Source organism: Xyrauchen texanus, chromosome 21, assembly GCF_025860055.1.
Source record: "Xyrauchen texanus isolate HMW12.3.18 chromosome 21, RBS_HiC_50CHRs, whole genome shotgun sequence".
Lineage (NCBI taxonomy): Eukaryota > Metazoa > Chordata > Actinopteri > Cypriniformes > Catostomidae > Xyrauchen > Xyrauchen texanus.
Window position 1 is genome coordinate 25929255 of NC_068296.1, and position 26587 is coordinate 25955841.

A 26587-nucleotide genomic window follows, 5' to 3' on the forward strand; every position below is an offset into this window, starting at 1 on the left:
ACGGCTCCGCCTTCTGAGCCTCCTACGGCTCCGCCTCCAGAGCCTTCCAGGCCTCCGCCTCTAGAGCTGCCTATGGCGCCACCGCCCTCAGCTCCATCTCATGAGCCTCCCTCAGCTCCGCCTCCTGAGCTTCCAGAGCCTCCCTCAGCTCCTGAGCCTTCCTCGGCTCCGCCTCAGAGGTCCTCCTTGGCTCCGCCTCACGCGGCTCCGCCGGCCTCCCCAGTGGCCACTCCTCCTCCCAGGCCCCCTGAACCGGTCCTTGCCCCACGGCCATCTCCTAGGCCACCTAAACCGGCCTCTGTCCCGTGGCCACCTCCCAGGTCCCCTGAACCGGCCCTTGGCCCACGGCCATCTCCCAGGCCACCAAAACCGGCCTCTGTCTGGTGGCCTCCTCCCAGGCCCCCTGAACCAGACCTTGCCTTATGGGCAGCCCCCGGGCCATCTAAACCTGTCCCGGCCCGGTCAACACCTCCCAGACCACCTAAACCTGTCCCTGCCCGGTCGATACCTCCCTGGCCTCCTAAACCTGTCCCTTTGTGCCCCGGTGGACTGCCTAATTGCCCCTTGTGCCCCCATGGACTGCCTAATTACCCCTTGTGCCCCCGTGGACTGTCTCATTTCCCTTTGTGCCCCCGTGGACTGCCTAATTGCCCCTTGTAACCCCGTGGACTGTCTCCATGTCCCTGGTGCCCCCTTGGTCTGTCTCCGTGTCCCTTGTGCCTTCTTGGTCTGTCTCTGTGCCCCTTGTGCTCCCTTTTCTCTGTCTGTGTTCCCCCGGGTCTACCCCCTCACTCCTTGGATCTTTTGTTTTTGTTCTTCTGTGTGGGTTTTCTTTTTGCTATTTTAGGGGGGGTTATGTTACGTTCCTGTGTTGTCTGCCCTATGTTCTCTGTTTCACTATCACGTTTATTTCACGTTTCCTTGTTGTCCGCTCCGTGTTTTCCGTTTCACCCGTCACCGATCCTGTTCCATGTCACGTTTTCCCTGTTGTCCGCCCTGAGTCTCACTGTCCGTGTGTTAAACTACATTTCCCACAATTGCCGGCCTCCCCCACTGCCTGCACTCATCATTGTTTTCACCTGTGTCTCGTTCAGTCTCCACTTTGTCTGTGTATTTAAACCCTGGTTCTTTGTTTAGTCTCTGTTGATCGTTTTCGTTTCTTGCATGTTGTCAAGCCTGGTCCGTGTTCCCTACCCGAGTTCAGAGTTTGTTTCATCGTGTTTATATCTGTTTCGTTGTGCATCAGTTTCCTGTTTTCCCCTCGTGGACATTTCTTTGTGTTTACCTTTTGTTTCTTATTTGTTTATCTTAAATAAAATACCGCGTTTGGATCCGCACCTCTGTCTGTCTTGTCCTGCTTCCACACCCAGCATAACAGTAGCATCAAAGAAGCTGTATAATGCACAAGGTTTCATAGCAATAAACCTTCTACACTTTATTAAAAATATATATATATATATTTTAGAATATTTTATGATTCATGCATTTCAATTTCCATCAAACAAAATTACTTAAACTTAAAATATCAAATGGTTTTTAATTTCATATTCTCAAATTTGATTGATAATTGTTATGAAATTGAAATGCATAAATCTTACAAATATTTTTGTTGAGTACAGAATATGTTTTAAATAATAGAACTGTCCCTATGTTAGTTTTCAAGAATTCTACTGTCTACCATGGAGAGTTCATTTTGTACTCAATGTTTTGGAGTTGTTGCTGTTGATTTCAGAGCTGATTTTATGGCTGATTTTCTTTTATCAATGTAATTTTTTTCAAAGACACTTTTTCTCTTCACTAAGGTCTGTAAAGTCACTATATGGATAGAATAGAATAGAACATTATAACATATACCAAATGTTAGACAAATACTAAGAATTTACAATATTGGATTTACCCCCCAAAACAATTTCCCCCTGTGGCTTTTTTGCCATGCCCCTGGTTAAGTTTGGACTATTCTTGGTGGTTATGTGGCATATTTTTATTTTAAGACTGCCTATAAGACCCAAATCTGTTAAAACCCAATCCGAATGATCATGATGACAAAGCCTTAAAGTACAGACAGTCGATGATTGGAGCCACATTCAATGACTCAGTGGGTAATACCCATTAAATCAACCAAGCTCAACATATATCTGCGTGGGAAGATTCATAAGCTATTTTCAGCGTGAGCAATTATGTGAAGAGCATGCAAATCTGACTTCCCTGTCTCACTGTTTTTAAATTGATTAGGTTCATTACTGATCCTACGTAATATGTCCAGCATAGTCAGATGAAACATTCTATTGTGTTTAGTTACCCCTAGACCTGTCTATGTCCCCATTTGACAGGGATTTTTGAAGGGGAATACTGAGTCATCCACAGGTATGCTGCAAAGGCCTTGATTCAGACAAAGCAGATACTAAAAAAAGTCAGTTGTTAAACACTGAATTAAACTTGCACAAACCTCAGGCATGAAGCTTCTCGTTCTTCCTACAGTAGATGGTCTTAATGCCCCATTTCCTCTTAGCATGGTAAACACTTAGCATCATTAAATGGTTAATCGTTAGTGAAAAGAGTCATCATTTGGGAAGTTGAGTAAATTCTGTATGCTTGAAATGTTTCCTGGAATGTGTGGAATGTCCAAGTTCCAGTTTGCAAATAATTAATAGGTTAGCTTGGCATCCAATAACAGTTCCTTTCAATTTTGTTCAGGCTTGACAACACAGAATTATCTGGAACTATTTCTGTTAACTGAGGGGAACAAGACAAAATTACCGCCAATATTGTTTCTAAAATGTAAGCTACTCATTATAAACTTTATTCAGAGTAGAGCCATATTTAAATTTTGACAGGAATAAATGCTGTTAGGGATAGATTTACAGTCTTTACAAAAGTTGTACAGTTGTTTAAAGTGGTATAGACCAATCCCTCTGTTAACAAAAATGGCATCGTGTGCACAGAGAGCTGACAAACTGTTGTGTTAGATTTGACAGACTAGATGCTTAAACAATAGATCAAAAAATAAATATGGCACTACTCTTAATAGATCTATTGACATCTTGATCGAACTGATATGTAAAGAAATTGCATGGGAAAAAAATGGTCTTCATGTTGAGGCAAGTTTACAACATAATAAACTAATGAATGGAACCATTATTATTCGCTTACATAAACATGCAAAATGTATAGATTAGGGTTGTAAGTGAAGCCACACTGAGCTGAATGACTAGCATGGCAGATTGGCAGCAGAATACTGATGAACTGATATTTGAAGAGCTGGTCACACGCACATTATCGCCCCTGGGACACCCATCTCCACGCAAAGCAGAAGAGGTTGGCAGACACCACAGACTGGCCTCTCATTTCCAATCACAGGGGAGAATTTAATGAGAGACAAACACCAGGCACTCCCACAGGACTTTGAGTGATAAATTCATACAATCACTGATTAGAATAGGAGACAGCACAGGTGCTGAGCATGCTGAATATATTGTCAGGGACAACTGCAACTTTCTTGTGCTAAAGCGTAATGTTTCATTTTTGGTTTAAAAGCCTTCTCTTCGTGACTTCAGGGGAACTATGTATTATACTGCCATCTGCTGGCGGATGCGTAATAAAACAGGTTTGATTGTGCTGTCACAAAGATGGGATACACAGTTAAAGCAAAAATTTACATCTTGATTATCTTTTATAAGTACATAATTATATTTTCATTTGTGAGTATCCCTTTAATATTAGATTTTAAAAGGTTTTAAAACATATTAAAGATGACATATCCTTTTTGTATTTTAGATGCAATTTGGTGCACTTGAAGACTTTGTAAGTTACGGCTTTGCTATTTTTTCCCCTGGTGTTAATCATAGGATTGCTTGTTCAGGGAGAACTAAAAGAAAGGAATGAATCACAGCATGAGAACTGAATGTATGTACCATAAAATTACACCAACAAACAACACACACCAACAAAATATGTTCACAGAGTATGAACATCTTCACAACCATCCAATTTCAATTAGTCCAATCCAGGCATAAAAAAGTGATTTCAAAGACAAAAGCTTATTTCATTTGCTCATCTCTCTCTCTCTCTCTCTCTCTCTCTCTCTCTCTCTCTCTCTCTCTCTCTCTCTCATCTTTTACTCCTAGGGGAGATACTTGTACATCTAAAGGAGAAAGTATAGCATGTGACATGGGCTTACATGCTTATTTTCATTCAAATTACAGTCGCCTTCAGCTTGCTCACTGGGGTTATTAATACAATTATTATTTAATTATTTTTAAACACGTTTAAGAATCGTATTTTATATAATTACACAATGATGATTCATCGACTTTATAGACATTACAATTTTATTGTCTGTTAATGCTGATCTTCTGAAAAGCTGATTTGAAACGATGTATGTTGTCAAAGGCGCTATATAAATAAAATTGACTTGACTTGACATTTATGCATTTGGCAGACGCTTTTATCCAAAGCAACTTATAGTGCACTTATTACAGGGACAATCCCTCCAGAGCAACCAGGAGTTACGTGTCTTGCTCAAGGACACAATGGTGGTGGCTGTGGGGATTGAACCAGCGATATTCTGTTTACTAGTTATGTGCTTTAGCCCACTACACCACCACCACTCTCATATGCTTATATGAGAATGACAGGACAAATCCCTTATCATACCAAGCAGATAATAAGACGTACATGTGTGTGAAGCCCAGGTCAATTTTGAAGTGAATTTTCACTTTCCCATTCTTTCCACACTCTGAAAGCGAAAGTAAAACTGGAGATTTATAGTAAAAAAGGATTTAAATATTGATCTGTTTCTCACCCAAAATGATTGCATCACTTAAAACCACTGGAGTCTTATGGATTACTTTTATGTTGTCTTTATGTGATTTTTGGAGTTTCAAAGGTCTGGCCATCATTCACTTGCATTGTATGAACCTACAGTGCTGAGATATTCTTTTAAAATTCTTTGTTTGCATTCAGCAGAAAAAAAAGAAATTCATACACATCTGGCATATCCATTTAATGGCCTCATTCTGCTCAGAAAAGTTCACCTCACAGGTACTCTGTTAGTTAATAGTTTATCTTTATTTAATAAATCAAAGTATCATATGAGGCTTTTCAATAAATTGCAATGTGACCTTTAGTTTCCCAGATTATAATCACAGTAAAAACAGCACTGTCACTGATGCAATCAGCCTCTTGATTCAGTGCACCCTATGGGGGTGTGTGTGGGGGTGATGGGGGTTATCCCAGAGGGACTGCAGGACTTTAGCTACTTAACCTTTTCCATTAATGAGAGCAACAGGGGGGTGATAAAGCTCTCTCCTTAGACCTGACTAGAAGAATCCATTGGTTATCAAAAGACTCAGAGTTGTATTTACAGTGCAGTGCTCTGCCAGGCTCCATTACATAACCCCCTTTAGAGTAAATCTGTTAGATCCGCAGTGTCACCTGAGAGGTGCCATTGTTATTTAACAGATGATTATGTTCCTAATTTGGGAACAAGGACAGGGAATTCTGCCACAGCAGCCTCCACATTTAAACAATGGCATAATTTTATTCAAAACCTCCAGGACCTCGGGAAAGTCGTCAACATGTCAAAAGCTACAATTTATGAAAAGTTGTTTGGTTAAAAAAGAAAAGGAAAAATAAACCAATTGTGATCTGGGATAAAATCTGGGATCACATTTTATTTTAAATCTAAACAAAACAAAAAAAAATATTTTGAATAATGTAACAAAAAGAATCAGAACTATTTAAGATTCTGCACTATTTCTAGGCCCCTAAACAATTAAGCAAATTTGTGACATTAAAGCCTTTGTACAAAATATCACTCAAGCTGCTGTTTGGGACATTACCAAATCCTGCTGGGAGTACCTGGATCACCAGGTTTTAGACAAATTTTGAGTGTATTAAGTTACTAAAGCATGTGGTGGATATTTTAAATGCTAATAAATTATATTAAATTAAATTCAACTTTTTAAAATTGTTAATTAAATTATATAGCTTATAATATAACTTATTGTGTCTTTAAATTTAGAATAAGGAAAGTAACAGAAAACCATTGTTATGTGGTTCACCATGTCTTTATTAGTAAACGACAAGTCCGTAACTTTGCTTGGAGGACGTGTCAATCACAGTAAACTTTTATTAATTCCTATCTTTAATATTTCAGACTTTGTGGTGACTTGGCACTGAGAGTTTTCACCTTGAGAAAATTTAATTTAAAGCCATTAGAAAAAGGAAACAACCATGTGGGAGGACTTGGCTTGACATTGGAGATGGGCTTCAAATGCATACAGGGTCAGCAGATCACATCAATTGACATGATAAGAAACAAACATTTCTACCATCAGTTCAGATCGTGACAGAGTGATACTTCACTGTCCACAACCCAGATATTACTTCTAGGAGGGTTTGAGATCCATGTGTTTTATCAACAAAAGAAGAGTTACTTTCTCTTTCAAAACACAACTTTTATTTTTAAACAAAAGTCTATCTTAAACAGGATAGTTACTGTTGCTGCTGACATTGCTTTGAGTGTCCAGAGATGGATCTGACAATGCAGATTTAAAAAATTAGAGATTCCATAGACCAACTGCTACCTAATTGCTCTTGCATCAAGCCAAATCATTTTATCACAAATTTTACCCACTTTCGAATAAACCAGGCATTTTTGCTCTCTTGTTTTGTCATTAGCATCTTTTGCATTCTTTAGTGAAGATCTGTTGGTGCTTCAAATATGGCACGTTTCCACTGCATGTTACGGTTCGACTCGCCTCGACGCTACTCGCTTTACATTTCGGAGCTTGCATTTCCACTGCAGTTTAGTGCCATCTCAACTTGGGTGAGATTATAGGTTGATCGTCATAGTTGCGCCGCCTCTACTGCCAGGACATCTTCTTAAATACGACACAAACCAAGCATCCCTGAGATGGGCATGTTCAGAGCATCTCTTTCCTCAGCATGGAGTTAGACTCAGTCTCAATGGTAGCGTGACTCACAAACGTGCGTGCGCAGTCAGTGCTGAATTGCCTCTCTTCGTTCAAAATAGGTACTGCGGTCCCCCTAAAACAGTTCCAGAGGCTACTGGGGCATATGGCATCCTCAGCTGCAGTCGCACCGCTAGGGTTGATGCAAATGAGACCGCTCCAGCACTGGCTTCAGACTCGAGTCGCGAGGTGGGCATTGGCACTGCGGCACGTATCGTGTGATTTTCACCCCTCTCTGCCGTCAGTTACTCAACCCCTGGACAGACCTCTGTTTTCTGCAGAAAGGAGTCCCCTTGCAGCAGGTGTCCAGGTGCATCGTGGTCACCACAGATGCCTCCAAACAGGGTTGAGGCACCTTGTGCAATGGGCATGAGGCTGCCCGGTCCTGCCCCGTGGCTGCATTGGCACATGAACTGCCTAGAGTTGCTGGCTGTATTTCTTGCCCTGCAGAGATTTCTCCCGCTGGTCCGAGGCAAGCACGTCTTGATCCATTCAGACAGCACCGCGACGGTAGTGTACATAAATCGCCAAGGCGGTGTGTGCTCTCGTCATATGTCACAACTCGCTCGCTATCTCCTCCTTTGGAGCCAGCATCGTCTGAGGTCGTGCACACCACTCATATTCCGGGCAGCCTCAACACAACAGCGGACGTGCTGTAGTGTCAGGCTCTGCTCAATGGAGAGTGGAGGCTACACCCCCAGGTGGTTCAGCTGATCTGGGGCCATTATGGTGAAGCACAGATAGACCTGTTCGCTTCTCAAGAGAACTCCCACTGCCCGCTCTGGTACTCCCTCAGGTCGGAGGCAAGTCCCCTCGGGACAGATGCGTTGGCACACACCTTGCCCCAGAGGCAAATTGGTGTTCATCCCGATCTGAAGACCCACAGAATTGCACAGTCGGGTCAGTGCTCTCATTCCTACATGGAAAGCTGGAGGGGCGGCAGTCCCCCTCCACCTTGAAGGTATATGTTGCCGCTTTAGAGGCCCACCATGATGGGTGGACGGTAAGTCCCTAGGAAAGCACGACCTGATCATCAGGTTTCTAAGAGGTGTCTGGAGGCTGAACCCGCCCAGGCCATGCCTGTTCCCCTCATGGGATCTCTCCATGGTTCTTACGGGCCTTCAGAGAACCCACTTCAGGCCTCTAGAATCAGTTGAGCTAAGTGCCCTCTCCCAGAAGACAGCCCTTCTGATTGCACTCACTTCCATCAAGAGGGTTGGAGACCTGCAACCATCAGCGACACATGTACATAAATCGTGTCTATCGTGTCTATGTTTACACGACATAAATCGTGTAAATCGTGTCTATCGTGTCTATGTACATAAATATGTGTCTATCAGTGACACATGCCTAGAGTTCGGTCAAGCAGATACTCATGTCCTCCTAAGACCACGACCGGGCTACGTGCCCAAGGTTCCTACGACCCCTTTCAGGGACCAGGTAGTGAACCTGCAAGCGCTGCCCTGGGAGGATGCAGACCCAGCCTTATCGTTGCTGTGTCTGGTACGTGCTTTGCGTACCTATTTGAACTGCACACAGAGCTTTAGACTCTCTGAGCAGCTCTTTTTTGCTTTGGCGGACAGCAGAAAGGGAATGCTGTCTCCAAACAGAGGCTTGCCACTGGGTAGTCGACACCATCGCATTGGCCTATCAGACCCAGGCCTTGCCTGCCACCTTGCGGGTTCGAGCACACTCTATAAGATGTGTGGCATCCTCGTGGGCACTGGCTAATGGCACCTCTCTAGTAGACATCTGTAGAGCAGCAGGCTGGGCGACACCCAATACCTTTGCGAGATTCTACAATCTCCTGGTTAAGTCAGTTTCGATCAGTGTTTTGTCAGGCCAAGCATGTAGAACTCGGTAACACAGGAGGACTGATCGGGTGTACCGCTTGCGCCAGAGCCCTTCCCCTTCACTGAGGTGATCACGTGCGCTGTTTCTCCCAGGAGAGTCCACTAAACTTGTGCTCCTTGGATCTCTTTTCCTCCCTAGCCCTCTGGTCCGCAAATTCCGCAGAGGAATTCCCGACCAGACCCACTACGGGTACTAATTACTCTGTACTGGAATAGGTGCTCCACAGGGTTTGCCTTCATTGATTAATCCCCCTGTGTGTATTTTCCATGGTAAGGTCCCCCTACTGGTGGACCCGCGTCTCCCTTGGGCAGTCCCCTCTGCCCCCCGGTCGCTGTGTTTGTAGCAACTCCTCCCTCTCAGCAGGTAGGATCTACCACAGCGGCACTTCCACATGTGACCTAAAAACCCATGTGAGGTATTCACCACATTTAACCTCCCCCAGCCTGGGCAAGATGTGGTCTTAGCAGGGTCTTTTCCCCCTGAAAGAATAGGAGTCGAAAAAGAATGCCTTCCCCAATGAGTGTTATAGCTACATGGCCCCGGCCTCATCTAACACTCTATGAGGAGAAACATAGAGAAAAGGCCACTGCTGGTGCGGCCTGCTCCCATGCTTGCCACGTCGCTTGTTCCCACCCCCCCAAGGGAGTCCTGGGTCAGATTCCGGGAGCCTAATAAAAACAATATGATGTCTTAGTGGGGCGTTGGGGAGGGTTATGTGCAGTCTGATGTGCCTTTGGCACGCTACAGCCTGATGCACCAGCATCATCAGCTCACGTAACACGGTCAGTGTAGGTGGCGCTATTGAATAGGGACCCCTTGTGTCACTACAATCAACACAACGTCGAGTGAGTGAGTGACAGAAGGGGAATGTCTAGGTTACTAGTGTAACCCCCGTTCCCTGATGGAGGGAACGAGACATTGTGTCCCCCTTGCCACAACACTGTACCAAGTTCTCAGCTACTCAGTGCAGAACCTGACTAAACAGAGGCACATCCCGCCTTTCATACCCGTATGTCCGGGACATACAAATTCTGTTCGCCAATTTGGCATTGGCCTTTTTCATATTCAGAGGTATCCGAGGCTCCCGAAAGAAGCTCCTTGTGTCACTACAATCGACAAAACGTCTCGTTCCCTCCATCAGGAAACAGGGTTACACTAGTAACCTAGACGTTTTTGCAGCTTGGCTTCAATAAATGCTTTTATTGCATTGGGGATTATGTTTTGAGTTCTGAAATTTACAGTATGTTTTTATGGTAGAATGACCTCCTATATATCAAAATATCAAGAACATTTTGATTCCTCATGCATGACCCCTTTAAGATTGCTATCAGCAAGTGTAGTTTGTCGTCTTTACAGCTGCACTTTACCTCTTCAGCTGGAGTTGCACTTACTGCCCCTACTGACATAGACTCATAGAAACATGAAAGTGAACATTCATTATTATAGCCAAGAGGTGGTTAATTGACAGCTCAAATTTGAACATAAAAAATTGCGCACTACAGGTTTAAATGCACTTTAAGTTGTACTGGATAAAAGCGTCTGCCTAATGCATAAGTGTAAATGTAGGGAGGCTGAAGGAATAGTGCTTCCCACAGATCAGTTTGGGATGTTTGGGTACATATAGAGATGAGCCAGTGCAGATGATGGAGATTGATGGTTTTTGAGCTGATCCGCAGATGTGAGTCCTCCTGCTGGGAGCTCAGTATGAGGCCAGTCACTGGAGAACAGACCACTTGATTGTCATTTGATATGTGGTTGTGGTATTTGTGTGCAATGGTTTCATGTTATTTGGTTGAAATAATTTGTGTTTTAAAATGTACCAATCTTTGATTGAATATCCAGCATAGAAAAGGACTGAAGAATATACTTTTAAATTTTCCAGCTTGCATTAGCCCTTAATGCACACATTTTATACACTAATTTCCTAAACGTATTCAAATATTTTCTTTGAAAACAACTAGTTACAATTATTCTGTACATTCTGAATGATAAAGAATGCAGTTTTATTTAATATACATAATTTATATCATGCTAGTTGAAGACTCAAGCCTAGACGTCACGGCCCAGATAATTTTGGCATGTTTTGAGTGTGTTTGCCTCTGATGGTTAATTGGTCTGTTTGTTGCCTCAGTTTGTCTTTCCATTAGTAAACATTGTTATCTCAGCAGGGTGCCGCCACATTTCACTATTCATAAGCACACAACATGTCAAGACTGACAATCACTCAATGACTCATCAGGCTTAACAAATGATATATTAAAGGCCTACTGCATACAGACTGAACGAATAGACTATCTTCCTGCATCGTCTGCAAGTATGTGTATGTGTATTTGTATGTGTATGTGTACAAATAATACAATACTTCTGCGCTCCTTAAAGGTGATTCAAGGGGGGGGGGTCCCATGTTATGATACAAAATTAAATAAAGCTATAGTTCAAAACCAAAAATGGAAAGATGCGGTCATGTAGGCTACTCGCAGTAAATTAATTACTGAATTAATTTAATTCAATGCCTGGCCAAAGAACTCTCAACACTTTACATAATTCTGGTTGATCATTTTCCTTACATTTTAATCACCTGATCAGCCTTTCTGTCATTTTTGTTTCAGGGTCTCAGGTAACATTTCCATTTGCTAGGGTTTACATTAATCATAGACATCACCACTGCGGCTTCACCGCCTAATCTATATGACCATGTTGCTCTCCAAAACAGCCAAATGCTGTGTGAAAATGTAATAAAAAAATCCCTTCACACACAATAACTCATCAGGCTTCTTGTGTGAAGGAAAGTCAGTTTGGGGAGTTCATTCATTAATCACAAAGCCCGGTATGGACTGTAGCACCACTGCTCCTACTGAACATGCATAACTGTCCTGGCAGGAAGAGAGATCATGGGCCTCTAACTCGGCAAGGATCTAAAAACATCAGGGCCCACTGCACGCTGAGAGTTTTTTGAATGATAGGGCCCAGCTGAAATGTCCATCAGAGCGTGTATGTGGCATTTGGATAGAAGGAAAACAAGAAGTGTGAAATAGTTAAGAGCTGAGTATGCTTGTCTAGCTGGTCTTCTACTCTTACAGCATGGGCCATGAGTGCCCCTGAGGTCCGTATATGTTGCTTTATCCAATATTTCACAACAACCCAAGTTTTTTTTTTTTTTGGTGTTTTGATGATTCATACTAAGTCCTGTATGGACAAAAACATTCAGTAGTATAAAGATAATGAGTTTTACAGTGATCTGAGTAAGGACTTGTATGTTGTAGTGACCTGTTAGAGAGAAGTAGTGCTATTGTGACATACATTATTATATAAATAATCCAAAATAATTATTGTTATTTAGGCTCCATTTTATTTTGGCTCTATAATACTTTCATATTTTATTGCTATGGTTATTTCAATTTCTTATAAAGTAACTACTGATAATGAACTATTCAATTGACATATCCATATCAAAACAAAAACTAAATCCTACAAATAATTATTTTAATTAAACACTATACAGTGTACGATATAGAACATTTTAAGGGTTCCAAATATGAAGGAATTATTATTACCTTTTAAGATTCTATAGAACCATTTCTGCTGTATGATTAAAAAGGCAGTGTTGCTCTCTGTCTAGGCTATCTCAGTACATCCTTAATTGATGGCTCTAGTCCTACATCTTTTTTAGAGCAGCATAAATGAGTCTTGCCCCATCTTTCTCAAATATAATTTTCTGGGGCATTTTCAGGATACTGTTTTCCAGAGGTGTGGTAATTTCACCCCAAACATAAAATCATATCACATAAAATCATTATCATGACCCAGAGGATAATGTGGGTGATGGAACTCACTCCTAAACTTCATAGCATAAAACTGACATTTGGAATAGATGGAATAGACATTTGCAGCTGATACCTCAAAATGGAATATAAAAATAAAGTCAAGAATTACAGTTCCCATTACGTCTGACAGTGTCATGACATGTCTTTGGTACCGCACCAGTTGGATCTGTTGGTACACAGGAATGGATAAGCAGTCCATAGGAAATACAGACTAAATGTGTTTACTCTCAGGCTGTAATTATAAAAGCCACATTGTACTGAATGGAAAGTGGAGCCAAATCAAGCATTCAGGGCATGGCAAATCTATGAGTGTTCTGGAGCAGAGTCATTCAAAGTCAGGGTGCAATTGCTGGATAAGAAGCATCATTTTTCCACACAAAGTCTTATGGGACTTATTTTTATTTTTGCTGTTGAACTTGCCAGCTTATCTTTGAAATATCTATCACAAAATGTATGTTCTGTACAAAGCCAGATTGTTACGCTTCATGTGAATGTGTTGGTGAGTATGTACTTTGCTAGTTTGGGGACAAATGTTTTCCCAAAAGTGAAATAAATCTGACCAAACCTCCCCTTGTGGAAATTCTGAGACATCTTTTGGAAAGAAGATTAACAACGCACTGTTTTGTTTTGTTTGTTATGTTATGTTATGTGTTGGTTTTTGTTTCAAAAATGTTAAATTTTTATTATTTTTCTTAAATTTTTTTTGGAGTGTTAAACGTAAATGAGTTAGTCTAAATGTAAATAAGACCTACTAATTTACCTTTAATTTATTTATCCGTGGGACTTTCCAACCAGTCACAACAGCAAAAACAAGTCTGAGTGGAATCTATTTGGATATACTCTCATTTCAAAGACATATTTTATGCACAATTATTTGTAATCATTATTAAACCTGCTTTAAGATATGATTCCCCCTCCAAAGTGTGGGGCTGGAGTGTGGGGCAACAGAGAGATCTGACTCCTTTGTGTGGCTCACTCCCCCAAGTGTATGAGGGTCTTTATTAATGACTGTGGCTCACCCCAGAGGGTCAAACACATTCTGCCTGCTGATGGATCTCATCTGCAACTGAGTGTGGTGGGATCTTCTGCCTCATATGTGGTGCACCATCAGTCTTACAGTGAACGCAGGGTTACACTGATGATCTGCATCCAGAGAAATTACCAGTGACCATAAGAGAAATGATGACGAGACCAGTACATGCAGAGATTACAGTATGAGGCAGTACATGAACATAAAGTACTCTCTCTCTCTCCCTCTCTCTCTCTCTCTCTCTCTCTGTCTGTCTGTCTGATCAGTAAGTAACCCTTAGAGTTTAGACCTCTTAAGTCACTGTTAAGAAAGTCTTAAATATTCAGAGGTAAGATTTAAGTATGAGGGAAGAACTCATTAAAAACAAATAAAAAAGAAGGAAATAACCCTAATATATAAGTAAATTATAAATACATTTTAACAAAGGTTGATATCACTACAGTCAATACAAAATCAAAGCATGGAAGCTAGAAATTTGCAGTAATATATAAGCTTGAATCAAAGTTATTAAACTGAGAGATTTCTTTAATCATAAGTAATCCATATGTAACCTAAAACACTCAAATTACTGATTTGCTTTATGGTTATTTATAGGATAACTATTTATAGCGTATAATACTAAATACAATGTGTATATATAATCTACTTAACATTCTAACAAATTTTAACATTTAATTTTTATTTCACTACTTTCAGAATACACTTTTGGTACATCTGTATCAATATACTGTATGTATTATTCACCAGTTTTTATATTGTATATCAAATGATCACATCTTCATAAGACCATAAAAAGCAGATATTTTTGAAGAAGCTGTTTATTTGCCAAAAGCCTTAAACAGTTGACCTAACTCGATAAAATTATTTTTGTTGTTAGAAGGAGAGACAACAATTATGAAGGTTAAATTCATAAATTAATTTTAACAGAGCAGTTAAAATAGATCAATACAAAACCAATATTTTGGTAGTACTGGTAATTATGACGATTTTGTCAGTTATCATTTGTTAGCACTTTTTGGAGTCTTCATATTTTAGATCACTGAAAAACAATGTTCTCCAAAACTAATATCTAATTCACAAATTAATAATAAAGGAATGTACATTACAAATTCAAGTGGGTTACAACAGGGTGTTCAAATGATTACTCTGTCCTGAATTACATTTTTAAAACAGCTATGATTTGAAATTACTCAACAAACCTCATCTGATCATCAATTAAAGGGCTGTGATGGAGTGGTGTCTAAAATAAATAAATCGGAACACATTAAGTATAGTTTTAACAACTTTTAATGAACTTGTATTAACATAAAATAAAAAATTCTCCTCCGCATGTGGCACAGTGCACACCAGCCACAGCTAAAGAGCGTTATACAGCTTTGCTGCAAAGCACACAGACATACAGTAGTGTTAGTATGTCGGTCACAACATCTCTGTAAGTCATGAGAGTATAAAACTTCTGAGCACTGTGCTCTTTATAATCACAACAAGAGATGCTAAGACAAAAATTATGAAATTATGTGAACAGTCATTCTTGAAAGGACAAAAAACTCCAAATAGACTATTTTATAATTAATGCTGATACCTTTGTTTTTTTAATTTACAGTATTATTGCTGATATCTTTGTTACAAAAAAAGAGTAAGAGAATAAGTCTTTCACACCTTATTATAGTATGTTTGTCATTGGGGCAACAACTGATTCATTGTGAAAAGGTAGAGGAGTCTTTTTTTGTCAGTTTGGTGCCCACAACAATGGCTGTATTGTTATTCTTTTTAAAACACATCAGATCTGCACTATTAGAATAGAGTTTAGAGTTCACATAGCCCAAGATATGTTGGCTGTATGTTCCTTAGCCTTCATTCGCAGTACAGCAATGCTGGATGACCGCCTTTCAAACTCAGGTTTGGTTTCAAACGTGGCATGACTGTTTGGTGAAGGAGCCAGAAGTGAATCGGCAAAGAAGTTATTAAGAGACACGTGATTAACTCCAAATTGGTTTTGCTGGTGATTAGGGAATCCCACGTAACCGTGCTCACTGGCCCGGGGTGAGTGTGGGTAGGGGGATGTCACACAGGGAGGGGAACCTCGTGGGATCATGCAGGAAGAGACTACAGAGCTGCCTGGAGTTGGACCCGTCCACAAGTTGTTGGGAATCTGTGTGGTCAGGGAAAGGTGGAATAATGAAAAATTAAACAAAGATTGCACCTGTATGTAAATCACACCAAATCAGCAAGCTTCCGATTTAATACACTGTAAAAAGTGAATACACATGCAGTTGTTGCCTATGCTGAAAAAAATATTTTGTCAGATATCCTAAAAAATGTGCATCATGTGGTAACATCTAAATTAACAGGTTTACAAGTCAAAAATTGGAATTAATATGACTGAATCAACCTGACTACACGAGATTTCACCAACACCAGTATTTTTATGGGTTGGATCAGGTAGTAATATAACCTAAGACAATTGCAGGTTACCATTAGATTTTTAATCTAGGTTAGATTTATTCAAGGCAATCGGTTTGCATGCAGTTTCAAAGTAAACGTACTAATTTGGCTCAAGTAAACTGAACTTAACTGTTAACTAGTTACAAGTAAACTTAACACATCTGTGAAGTATTATTGTATTTAAATTGAGTTATAGCACGTCTTATACAGTATAAGATGGAATCTCGGTTAGCCATATGGCACATTGGATTCTCCTTAGAGTCTCTCAGTACTTAAATAGGCACTTTTGTAAAGTACAATTGAGGTAACACCATCACCCTCATGGTAACTTCATACAAATCACATCAACCAGCTACAACAAAACACAACAATAGACAGAAGAATAAAAACTTTATACATTTTTAAATAACAATTATTATTTTTATACAAAGTTCCTTTGTTTTGACCAAACATACATAATTTATACAAGCACAAGGTATTATGTGTATTCCACACAGCTGCAATTTTGTTTTGGATAATTTTAGAAGTCAAAGTTAGTTGGACTTGAAGACAATTTTAAAGAACGTATACTGTATATTTCAGTTCTAATTCCAAAATGTGACATTTTAAGTACTGATTAATTAGGACATTTTAAATGTTTTATTAATGACAACTTTAAGATTTATAGAGTAACAGTAATGTAAACTAGTATGAATATTGAAAACTTAACCTTAATTTGAGTAAAAAATTTAGATAATTATTTACAATAATTGTACCATATTTACATTGTACCTAATCTGACTGTTAAATGTAATTTTGTTAGAAATAACAGTGGTTAATTATATCTAATAATATTTAAAAAAAAAAAAAAAACAGTTATTTTAAATGTTACAACATAAAGCTCTTGTTTTTTAGGTTAAGTGGTAAAAGTGTATGCTAATGAGAGGTGAGCTATAATTGGACAGAAAATCCTGCTTAGTAAGGATATCTACAGTAAATGAAAAATGGAGGTGAAACAACATCAGGAACTCATGGAGCAAAATGTCCACAATCAAAATGATAGAAATCAAAATGTTTGGAAATTCAAAGCACATATAGAACATAAATCTTGATTTGGAAAGTGTATTCAATTGAAAAAAATATATATAAATATGCATTTTAGCGTGCCTGGGGAAAAAAAAAAATTCTGATAAACATCAAATCAGATATGACCTCAGACTAAATTAAAGTGCAGTTTCAATTATAACCAAAGACTTAAATAAATCCAGATCAGGCTTTAAAACAAACAAACAATGCATGCAGCCCACAAAAATGCATTTATGTTGGCCACAAAAATCCACATTATAATGTTGACTGTACACATGTCAAGGGCATAAGACAAACACAAGCACTGCAGTCTTGCTGAGCCCTCCCTCCTCTTCTTGGCATGCCCAGTATGGACCTGTCATAATCTCATATGAAGACAGAGATTTTTTTAAGTGAATATTGAAAACGCATGAGCGAAGAATATAAACCCTGTGAAATCTGCTCTAAAGGAAATTGAGGTCCTGCAGTGCCACAAAAACCTTCATAGCTGTCAGTTACCGTCCGTGAGACTACGTTGTGCGGCCTGACTGGTGGACCACACCACACCCGTCAAAAGTCAAGTTAGGAAGACCTTGCTACCCGACAATTCATGCCTAGTGTTTGTGCGTTATTAGCGATCCATCCACACACACACACTTCATCAAAATATGCAGACATCACTCACAATATCACGTTCGGGGGTGGGGGGTGCCTTACGGGGAGTCAAATAAATCATGAAATCTACTGTGTGGGTATTAGCAATATTGTAGTGTAATAACGGACAAATTAATGTGCATTATATGTTCATTAAGAACTGCAGCATGATATATTCCATGCATAATTATAATAATGCTGATTTGGAAGAACGCGCGTCATGCGTTTGCGTTTAGGAAGTGTGAACCTATAACCAATGCATATAGCTTATAGCTAATTAAATGACCGGCCACGGTAGGTTTATGTGGCTTGGTTGATTCTCTCTCTCTCTCTCTCTCTCTCTCTCTCTCTCTCTCTCTCTCTCTCTCTCTCTCTCTCTCTCTCTCGTCTCTGTCTCTGTCTCTGTCTCTGTCTCTTTTTTTTTTTTTTACATAAGTCTTTGAGGACACTAATAAAAACAAATAATAAAGAAATAAAGAAAGTCACTCACCTGTGAATAACTGTCTGTCCGGGGCACCATTGAAATGTCATATGACGCTGCAAAGTGACTTTTGGCCTGCTGGATCTGTCCATATCTCTCTCTCTTCCTCCACTTAGCTCTTCTGTTCTGGAACCATACCTTAAAAGAAAGAGAAACGTACGGTTCTAGTCGCTGGATGTTAAATAAATGATTAAAGATGGGGAAACTAACTTTTTATGTAGCGCTATTTAGAAATTGTATGAGTGACTCGCCTAATGATTGAAGGCTATGTGTTTTATTGTTTGATGATTGTGAGTTGTCAGTAGATTCGGCTATTCGCTGTATGGTAAATGTGAAGGCATAATTAATTAGAGGTTTGTGGGACGTTTTAAGTTAATTAAATGTTACATAGTTACACATTTTTCAAACACACACATAAAGAACGATTAGCTGTAAATCCACTATGCTTTATTATTATAGTAGGCCTAGCCTACGAATAAGCGTCCATTAATCTTAATTAAATGTAGGAAATTCTAATTTTGCCTGTAAGATGTAGGCTATATGCATAACGTTTCATGCGTAGAGAAAGTATTCAAAATAAGATTGTCTCAGAACTGTAGATATTTAATGAATTAAGTTACCTGTACTCTGGCCTCCGTGAGCTCTGTTCTCATGGCCAGCTGTTCTCTCACATACACATCTGGATAATGGGTTTTCTGGAAGACTTTCTCTAGATCCTCTAGTTGAGCACTCGTGAAGGTTGTGCGATGGCGTCTCTTTTTGCTGCTCGACACGTTACTGTCGCATTTCTCTTCGAGCTCGTCTAAGTCGGGTTTCTCTGGTCCGGTTGTGACCGGTGAGGCTCTGATGTTGCAACAGTTCTCCATCGGATGCAGGCTGCTGTCCTCAGTTTTAGGAGCGCAGTAACTCACGCCTACAGTCATTATTAACAATTAAAATGTATCTTAGTGCAAATAAAGTAGGTCAAATATATCTAATGTAATGGTAAGTTTATAATAACTTCAACAAACATTATTGCATTATATAATGCGCACAATCTTGAATCCGTGTACAGTAATGTCATTAAACTTTGATAGGCATATATATATATATATATATATATATATATATATATATATATATATATATAGATATATATATATAGATATATATATATATACATACATACATACATATATACACATCAGGCTAAATTATATATATATATATATATATATATATATATATATATATATATATATTGCATGTATTGTATGTGGCTGCGTATCACTGATCTGTTAAGCATCATATTGATTAATTTAATTAAGTGTTAGCCAACCTGTTTATTAATTAAATTAATAAATATAGGGTTAGGAAAATAAAAGAGCAATGTTTTGATAAGTAGGCCTATGTCTAATATTGAAAAGAAAAAATCGACTAGGAAAATATTAGACACTTTACAGCTATCATAATTTCTCGTTAAAATTTCACACATTGCAATTGTAATTATACCTTAAACATGTTGAACTGTTGAATAAATTTGGCCCACATTGAAAAAGTTAAATGTGTAATAAGTAGGCCAAATAATAAATTAAACTAGTCAATGGTAGGCTAACATTTTTTTATAATAAATAAAATAAAATAAAAACATTTAAGTTACATTTTTTTTAATCAACATTTGTTTTACGCTTTAATAAAAACAATCGAGTTGGTTTACTTTATTATTATTAATGGGTTTTACATGTCACTTTTATTTTTTTTAAGACAAAAGTTTATTTCTTTCAAAAATCCAAACTTACTGTTTTGGTTGTCACATGGAGAAGACCTGTCCATTGTGCTGTGGTGATCATTGCTCTGCATTGAGAAGGCCTGAACGCATTTAGGTGATGCCTTGTAGTACTGCACATTGTCTAAAGTCTCCATGACCTGGTCCATGTAGTAATCGCTGCCTTTAATCGCTTGACTTTTCAAGGCGAACTTGTCACTCAAGTATTCCATCATCGTCCTCTGGCCTCGTCTCAAGCATGAAGCTCATCAAAGGACACCATAAATGTTTTAGTGATGTCAAAAAGAAGTAATACAGCCAATTATTTGCACAGACTGTTAATTTGTCTTGTCTTAAAGAGACCGAGGGCCTGTTTTTATACTGCTGAGAAAGGGGGCTTCAAGCAACCACCCAACTTCTGAATATGGAGAAGTTGAAACTCCACCCACGTGCACATCCACAATAAAAAAAAAGATTTATGAAACTCTGTGATGACCCGAAATGAAGCATTTACACTTTCTTTCGCTTTCAATATGTTTGAATATCGCTAATGGATATTTAAATGACTAGCGCGCCATTTTAAAATTGTGATGTTTCTAAAGCCCAAAACATCCTAGATTAAAATGGGTAAACAGTATAAATAAATTAATATAAAAATGCGGGATCTAAACTCTAAACCCCGCATTTATTTGAAAAGTTGTAACAACAAATGTAACATTATAATTCGAGTAAATCTTAATAACTTTCTAGTAAAGTTCATTTTGTGGTAATAATCTTTTTTAATAAGTTATTTTCACTAGCTGCAACCTTTGTACAATTGTAATTTTAATAATTAGCCTAATAATAATAATAATAATGCCCTTTTAAGAGAATTTAGCTTCATTTTAAAACCTAAACCTATGCATGAATTTTCCGACGCTATTTAATATTACCTATTGTTTAACTTCTTGTTTGTTGATTATGGCGAACCCTGAAATGTAAATACAAGTACAACGACTACGCAGAAAGCAATTCCCCATCTTTTAATAATTGTAAATAAATAAATAAATAACTAAGTATTTAAAGTACTAAACCTTCATCCAAATCTATGATATTTTAAATCTCTTAGTAGTAATAAAAGGTATTTACAGCTTTAATAAAGTCAGAATCTAGAATCTTCCGACCAAGAGTCGATCAGCGCATGGCAATTTGTGACGTCCTATTATAATCATTTCAATTGCAAATTAATCCCGTTATAATGACCCGATTTAAATAGAAGACATTGAAAAAACAAATCACATGTTATTGTCGCACATTTATATGGAATTGTCACACAGTATCAAGCCTGAGAGTTTATTTTTCCTTTAGAAAAATGTCTTGTAATACCGATATTAAATGTAGGCTTGGTTCAATTCTAGCCTCATATTACAGTTGTTTCTGATTGCTTAGGCACTATCTTTGAAAATATAGGCTATTTTTTGCTAAACTCTACACACTAACCACAAAGCCTTACACCAAACCAGCAAAACATTATACATCTCTTGCAAAAGCAAACAATTCTTGCAAAACTCTTCAAACTCTTTTAAAAAAATTGCGTTTTTACATCAATACAGTACACACAAACCATCACTTGAAACAGCACATGAAGCACCAGCACTGATAGTACAAATGAAAAACACTTGTGGCTTTTGATTTTTCTGTGTGCAGGGCATAGCAGCATTCAAGTTTTGTCATACATGTTGTAAACACACATACACACACATCCAAATGTGTTAAGTATGTGTATTTCCGAACATAACACACTGTTACTACAAATAAGGAGAAAAAGTTGTTTACTCTATTTTTTTTTCTCAATGTTCTAACACTCCTCAAACAACAAAAGTGGAGTAGAAGAAAACAAAAAAAATGTGTGCTAAAAAAATAAATAAAAAATAAAACAGAAAAAAATGTGTTGTGGGTCTGGCAATAAGACTGCGGCCTATTTATAGTGCTCAAGCGCTGATTTGTAAGTGAACTCATTATTTACAAATGAGTCAATGTGGAAAGGCAATTGGCGAAACAGTGTAGCAATGTAGCATTGGTCTATGTTTACAGTTTTGCTAGAAGTGTGTTATAAAATTATAACACATAATGTAAAGCAGAGAACGTGCATTCAGTTTGGCACACTTGGTAAATGCATTGGCTACAAGTGTTAATGGTTTCAGATATAGTGCTTCAAAAATCAATTAATGTTTAAGCAATAAGAAAAAACTGTAAATGACACAAATTCTTACAATTTATTTTGTTCTATTTTGACACCCTATAGCCAAACTCCATTAATAATAGATATAATAACACATTAAAGTCTCCAAATCTCCAAACAGTCTCTATATTTTTTAAATATGACCAACACACAGTGAGCATAAGGCTAATAACCAGATGCCAGTCTTTTTTGGATGCCAGAATAAAAGCCGGCACCAAAATATTTTTGCGACCACCTGAACGTTTGTATTTAAAACAGTTAAGGTGTCATCCGATACCACCCTCCAAAAGTCTGTGTAAAAGAGATCACACATCGAGAAGCTCTCTCCCCACTGCCAGCAAATTATACCACCTGCCAGGCTAGCCATATCTAAGGGTCACTTCCAATACTTGGGGTTTGATGGTGCCACTCTTGGAAAAAATAAAAATAAATAGGGACGCTCTTAAGTAGCAGGGGGGTTTCTTTTTAAGGTTCTGAAATGACCTTGTATTTGGGCCCCTTGCTGAGGGGAAAATGTGAGAAATTCTGTGTGGTTTGTTGAAATTTTTTCTGCAAATTAAAAGTAAAGCACATGAAAGAACTTGACTTATGGTCTGAATTCACTCAGTTCAGAACATAACCCCATGTAAAAATAAATACATAAATCTTATCAAATAAAATTTGTTTTTGTGTGACAATGTATGCAGTGAATTAATTAAAGCATTTAAGCTATTACACAAGGTCTGTCCGTTCCTTAGTACCCAAATGCTCCCAAAACACCCAATACAAAAAAATAAAACACTTTTTATTGCTGTGATAGAGGGCAAAATATTCAACTGGCAATACGATTTTTATTGTCGTTTTAAAAAAAAAAAATTATTAGGCCCACTTTAAACTAAACTACAATACAACTACTTTCTAAACAAATAGAAAAAAAGGATCTACATCAGAAACATATTCATAGTTTTACCTCTAAATTGTATGTGAATCATTCTGGAAATCAACCTTTCAGGCTTTGCAATGAGATGTGAAGATTACATATATATATATATATATATATATATACATATATATATATATATATATATATATATATATATATATATAGCTCTGGAAAAATTAAGAGACCACTCCATACATATATATTACTTCCATTTGCTCATCGGATGCTTTGTTGATTAAATGTTATGTTAGGTTACAGTGGTACTCACACAAATAAAATACTTACTTATCCACAATAATTACTGTTGTTTTCAGCCCCATAAATACTTGTGTTTGGAATAATATTTGTGTGTGCATTTGTGGTGGTTGTTTATGACTTTATTTACCTGAGTTTGTTTTCTCAGGGCATTGATGGCTGCAGAGATGGTTTAGATTCGAAAGCAAAGTTTAGGTCCGACTCAACTGGTATCCCTCCAACTCTTAACAAACATACTCAGGCTCAAAGACATTCAGCTGAACACACAAGTGAGTTTCAAAACATATATATATATATATATATATATATATATATATATATACAGTATAGGCACTGTCAGACTGGTACAGACCAATCAGAGAGAAGTTGGTAGTTTCCTCCATTATGAATGTTATTACATTTGTTACATTCTTAAATATTTTTTGTACAGGCCGCACAAGGCTTTTAGGCCAAAGACATGTTTGCCATTGTTTATTTCTTCTCTCTCTGCCGTTCTCTTTCTCTTATGTAGGATAGACTGAATGAATCCCTAGTAAAAGTCAGAGGTCAGTATGAGCGTGTCAGCTGGGTTTGTGTATATATGCCTTTGCAGTCACTTAAGTAATTAAAATGATAATAAATGGATTGGCCACAGTCAGTCCTTCCAGCTGCAGAGATGGGGCAGCTCAGGCTGGGTCAGTGAGTAACATTTGGTTTGAAAGGCTGATTTACGTAAGTGTGAAGCCTTTGCTTCTTGTTAAAATGGCTAAAGGATTTAGTCAATGCATACTGTATTTATTTTCCCTGTAATGTGTCCTGGGTAGTTAAGTACAACGTAGTCTATATACATAACCCAAACACACCAGTAGGTTTTCGATGGCTCTGAAGGCTCTTACTAACCCTTTACAGATCTGCTCTCACTGGCAGTCGAAAAGATTATTTCTTATGGTTTGCCTATATTTTTTTTGGTGGGTAATAACTGGCATGAATTACCCACTGGCATCCAGTCAGTGAATAATTCTGCTGTTGAAACTTGTAAACTTACTGTTAATGCAACACTGCAGAGCTATCTACGATGTTTCTATAACTCAAAATACCATATTACTTCCTTTTTATTCTAATTTTTTATGTGCTATAAACATATTTCCACATATGAACAGAATCAAGCAATGTGAGACCTATAGGCAGCCTGCCTAAACACAATGCCAAAACTCTCACTAACAAGACACCATTTTCTTAAGATTTATTTGATCATTGCTAGGGTCAGAAAGCAGCTCCTCTAAGACTCTAAGCTGTGCCCAGAAAGTTATTTTTCAATCAATATTTGTGAATATAGCCAACTTTTTTATGTCCAGTTTAAAATAAACAAATGCAGAGATTGCTATCTGATATTAACACTAGATAAAACACAAGTCTAAAAGTAATTCTGTTTTATGTAATTATTCAACTTATTTTTATACCTGTTTGCCATAGATGCTAACAATTTATCAATTAGATCAAAAATGAATGTTTGTGCCAGAAATGTGTACAAAATCAATATTTTATTGATGGCTATATTTGATATATAACTTAAATTTTTAGTTTTATGAACGGTACAAAGAAATGACAAAAAAGAAATGTGAAGAAAAAAACCCTAAACTGAATCAAAACAAAAATGAACTGGTTTCTATTGCTTGTCATTGTCTGCATATTAAGCATGTCATTTGTAAATGCTTTCCACTCATTCCATGGCTCGCCGTGCACACGTTAACTGGATTGATACTTGAAAGCAATACATATCATGTGACCGCCTGCAGATATTTGGGCTATATCTCATCCATTGCTTCTAATTCATTTGCAGGAGAGGAAGCTGGATTTTAGTAAAAACAGCAGCTGCAGGGAATTTCAGTGGAGATCAAATGTGCATTGTAAGTCTTGTTAAGGGCTTACATCAACAATACATCCATCACACTCTGAATATATACACACCCACAAATATGAAGTTCAAAACTAAAGAACTGAATCAATATTATCTCACAAACACGAGCTGATGTTGTCTTTTTACTTGTTCAATTTGGCCTTCTTTCCTCCACCCCAGCCTCCACTGTGTCGGACCGGGTTGTCCCGGAATGAGATCCGTTCCTTTCGGGTTGGAGCTGAACTGACTCTATTGGGTGACGGCACTTTGGTTTCTGTAAAAAACAAAGACAATATTTCAATGATAATGCACCTTCAGTTATACAAGGGTAGTTGACATACTTGATCTACAACTATTATAATGGCATTTTGCAAATTATTTTTATTATAGTACATATTGCTTTTATTAACCTCATATTAATTGAAGACTACATGGAATATTTGAATATATATATAAAACAATTGTCACACAGCAGGGCCATTTAAAATAAAATAGTGAAGGCAAAAAGGTGTTTAACTCTTTAAGCTTGAATTAGAGAAAAAAAAAAAATCAAAATATTAATAACTACAGTCTTGACAGCACACAATATGTATTGTTTTAAATCTTAGAAGCTGAGAATATTATGATGCATGTTGAAATTTGCAGTGTTCCGTATCATAAGTGTTCTGTTTTGATAATGTATTAAAAAGTTTGCATTGCACATACATTATTATTGTTATCGATTAAAATACCAAACTGATCAAATAGTCATGTGTCTTATGTTGTTGGAAAGCTCTAAAAGAGTAGAATATAACCAGCCTATTTGCTTTACTCACAAAGAAATATAGCGTATGATAGCCAAGTATGTCTTTGACATACATGTTACATGTAAACAGGTGTTGCTTATATGCTGCGTTTTTGCTTATAACTTTACAAAAAATAAACAGAACATAAAATATTACATACCACTACTTAGAAAAGGTAAAATGAGCCTCCACACAGCCTAATCTGATGCATAGATCATTAGATAATCCCCACAAAGCAGTGTTCACACAGCACATAATGTGTTATCTGGCTAAAAACATGCTTTCCTGGATCAGATGACTTGATTAGAAATGATGTTGTATCATGCATCATGGAATGTTAAACCAATTGTTTTAGGACGCTGCAACCAGAGGTGGAAGTCATCCAAATATGGGCAGAGAGGATCATTCAATCTATTTACATAAATTCATGACCGACTCGATGGCTCAAATGACACAGAATGAAACTAAATGAGATCTC

The 26587-nt window shown here is 37.8% G+C and overlaps 3 protein-coding genes across 4 annotated transcripts in view; 1 reads left to right on the plus strand and 2 right to left on the minus strand.

The window, feature by feature from the left end:
• Window positions 1-25634, plus strand: part of LOC127661398 (ras association domain-containing protein 9-like) — a 65269-nt gene extending 39635 nt beyond the window's left edge. The window contains exons 3-4 of one of the 2 annotated variants that reach the window (XR_007972757.1): window positions 25268-25334; window positions 25505-25634. The gene's annotated coding sequence lies outside the window, so the exon portion shown is untranslated. Of the gene's footprint in view, window positions 1-25267; window positions 25463-25504 lie in introns of those variants that run through there. The other variant, XM_052152065.1, reaches the window with a different exon arrangement.
• Window positions 14665-20526, minus strand: LOC127661399 (ALX homeobox protein 1-like). Its single transcript, XM_052152068.1, has 4 exons — window positions 20085-20526; window positions 18927-19219; window positions 18316-18444; window positions 14665-15834 (listed from the first exon to the last, which is right to left on the minus strand). Exons 1-4 carry the CDS (start codon window positions 20284-20286, stop codon window positions 15496-15498), a joined length of 963 nt encoding a protein of 320 aa, XP_052008028.1. The 5' UTR covers window positions 20287-20526; the 3' UTR covers window positions 14665-15495.
• The window catches only part of lrriq1 (leucine-rich repeats and IQ motif containing 1), a 44571-nt gene continuing 43433 nt past the window's right edge, over window positions 25450-26587 (minus strand). The window contains exon 27 of the mRNA XM_052152219.1: window positions 25450-25598. Coding sequence (XP_052008179.1) covers window positions 25468-25598 — 131 coding nt within the window. The 3' untranslated portion in view covers window positions 25450-25467. The remainder of the gene's footprint in view (window positions 25599-26587) is intronic.

Coding starts and splice junctions, on each gene's coding strand:
- LOC127661399 (XM_052152068.1), bottom strand. CDS start 20,286: ATGATGGAATACTTGAGTGACAAGTTCGCCTTGAAAAGTCAAGCGATT. Junction 19,220..20,084: donor TCCATGTGACAACCAAAACA/GTAAGTTTGGAT, acceptor TAATGACTGTAG/GCGTGAGTTACTGCGCTCCT. Junction 15,835..18,315: donor GGACAGACAGTTATTCACAG/GTGAGTGACTTT, acceptor CTGACCACACAG/ATTCCCAACAACTTGTGGAC.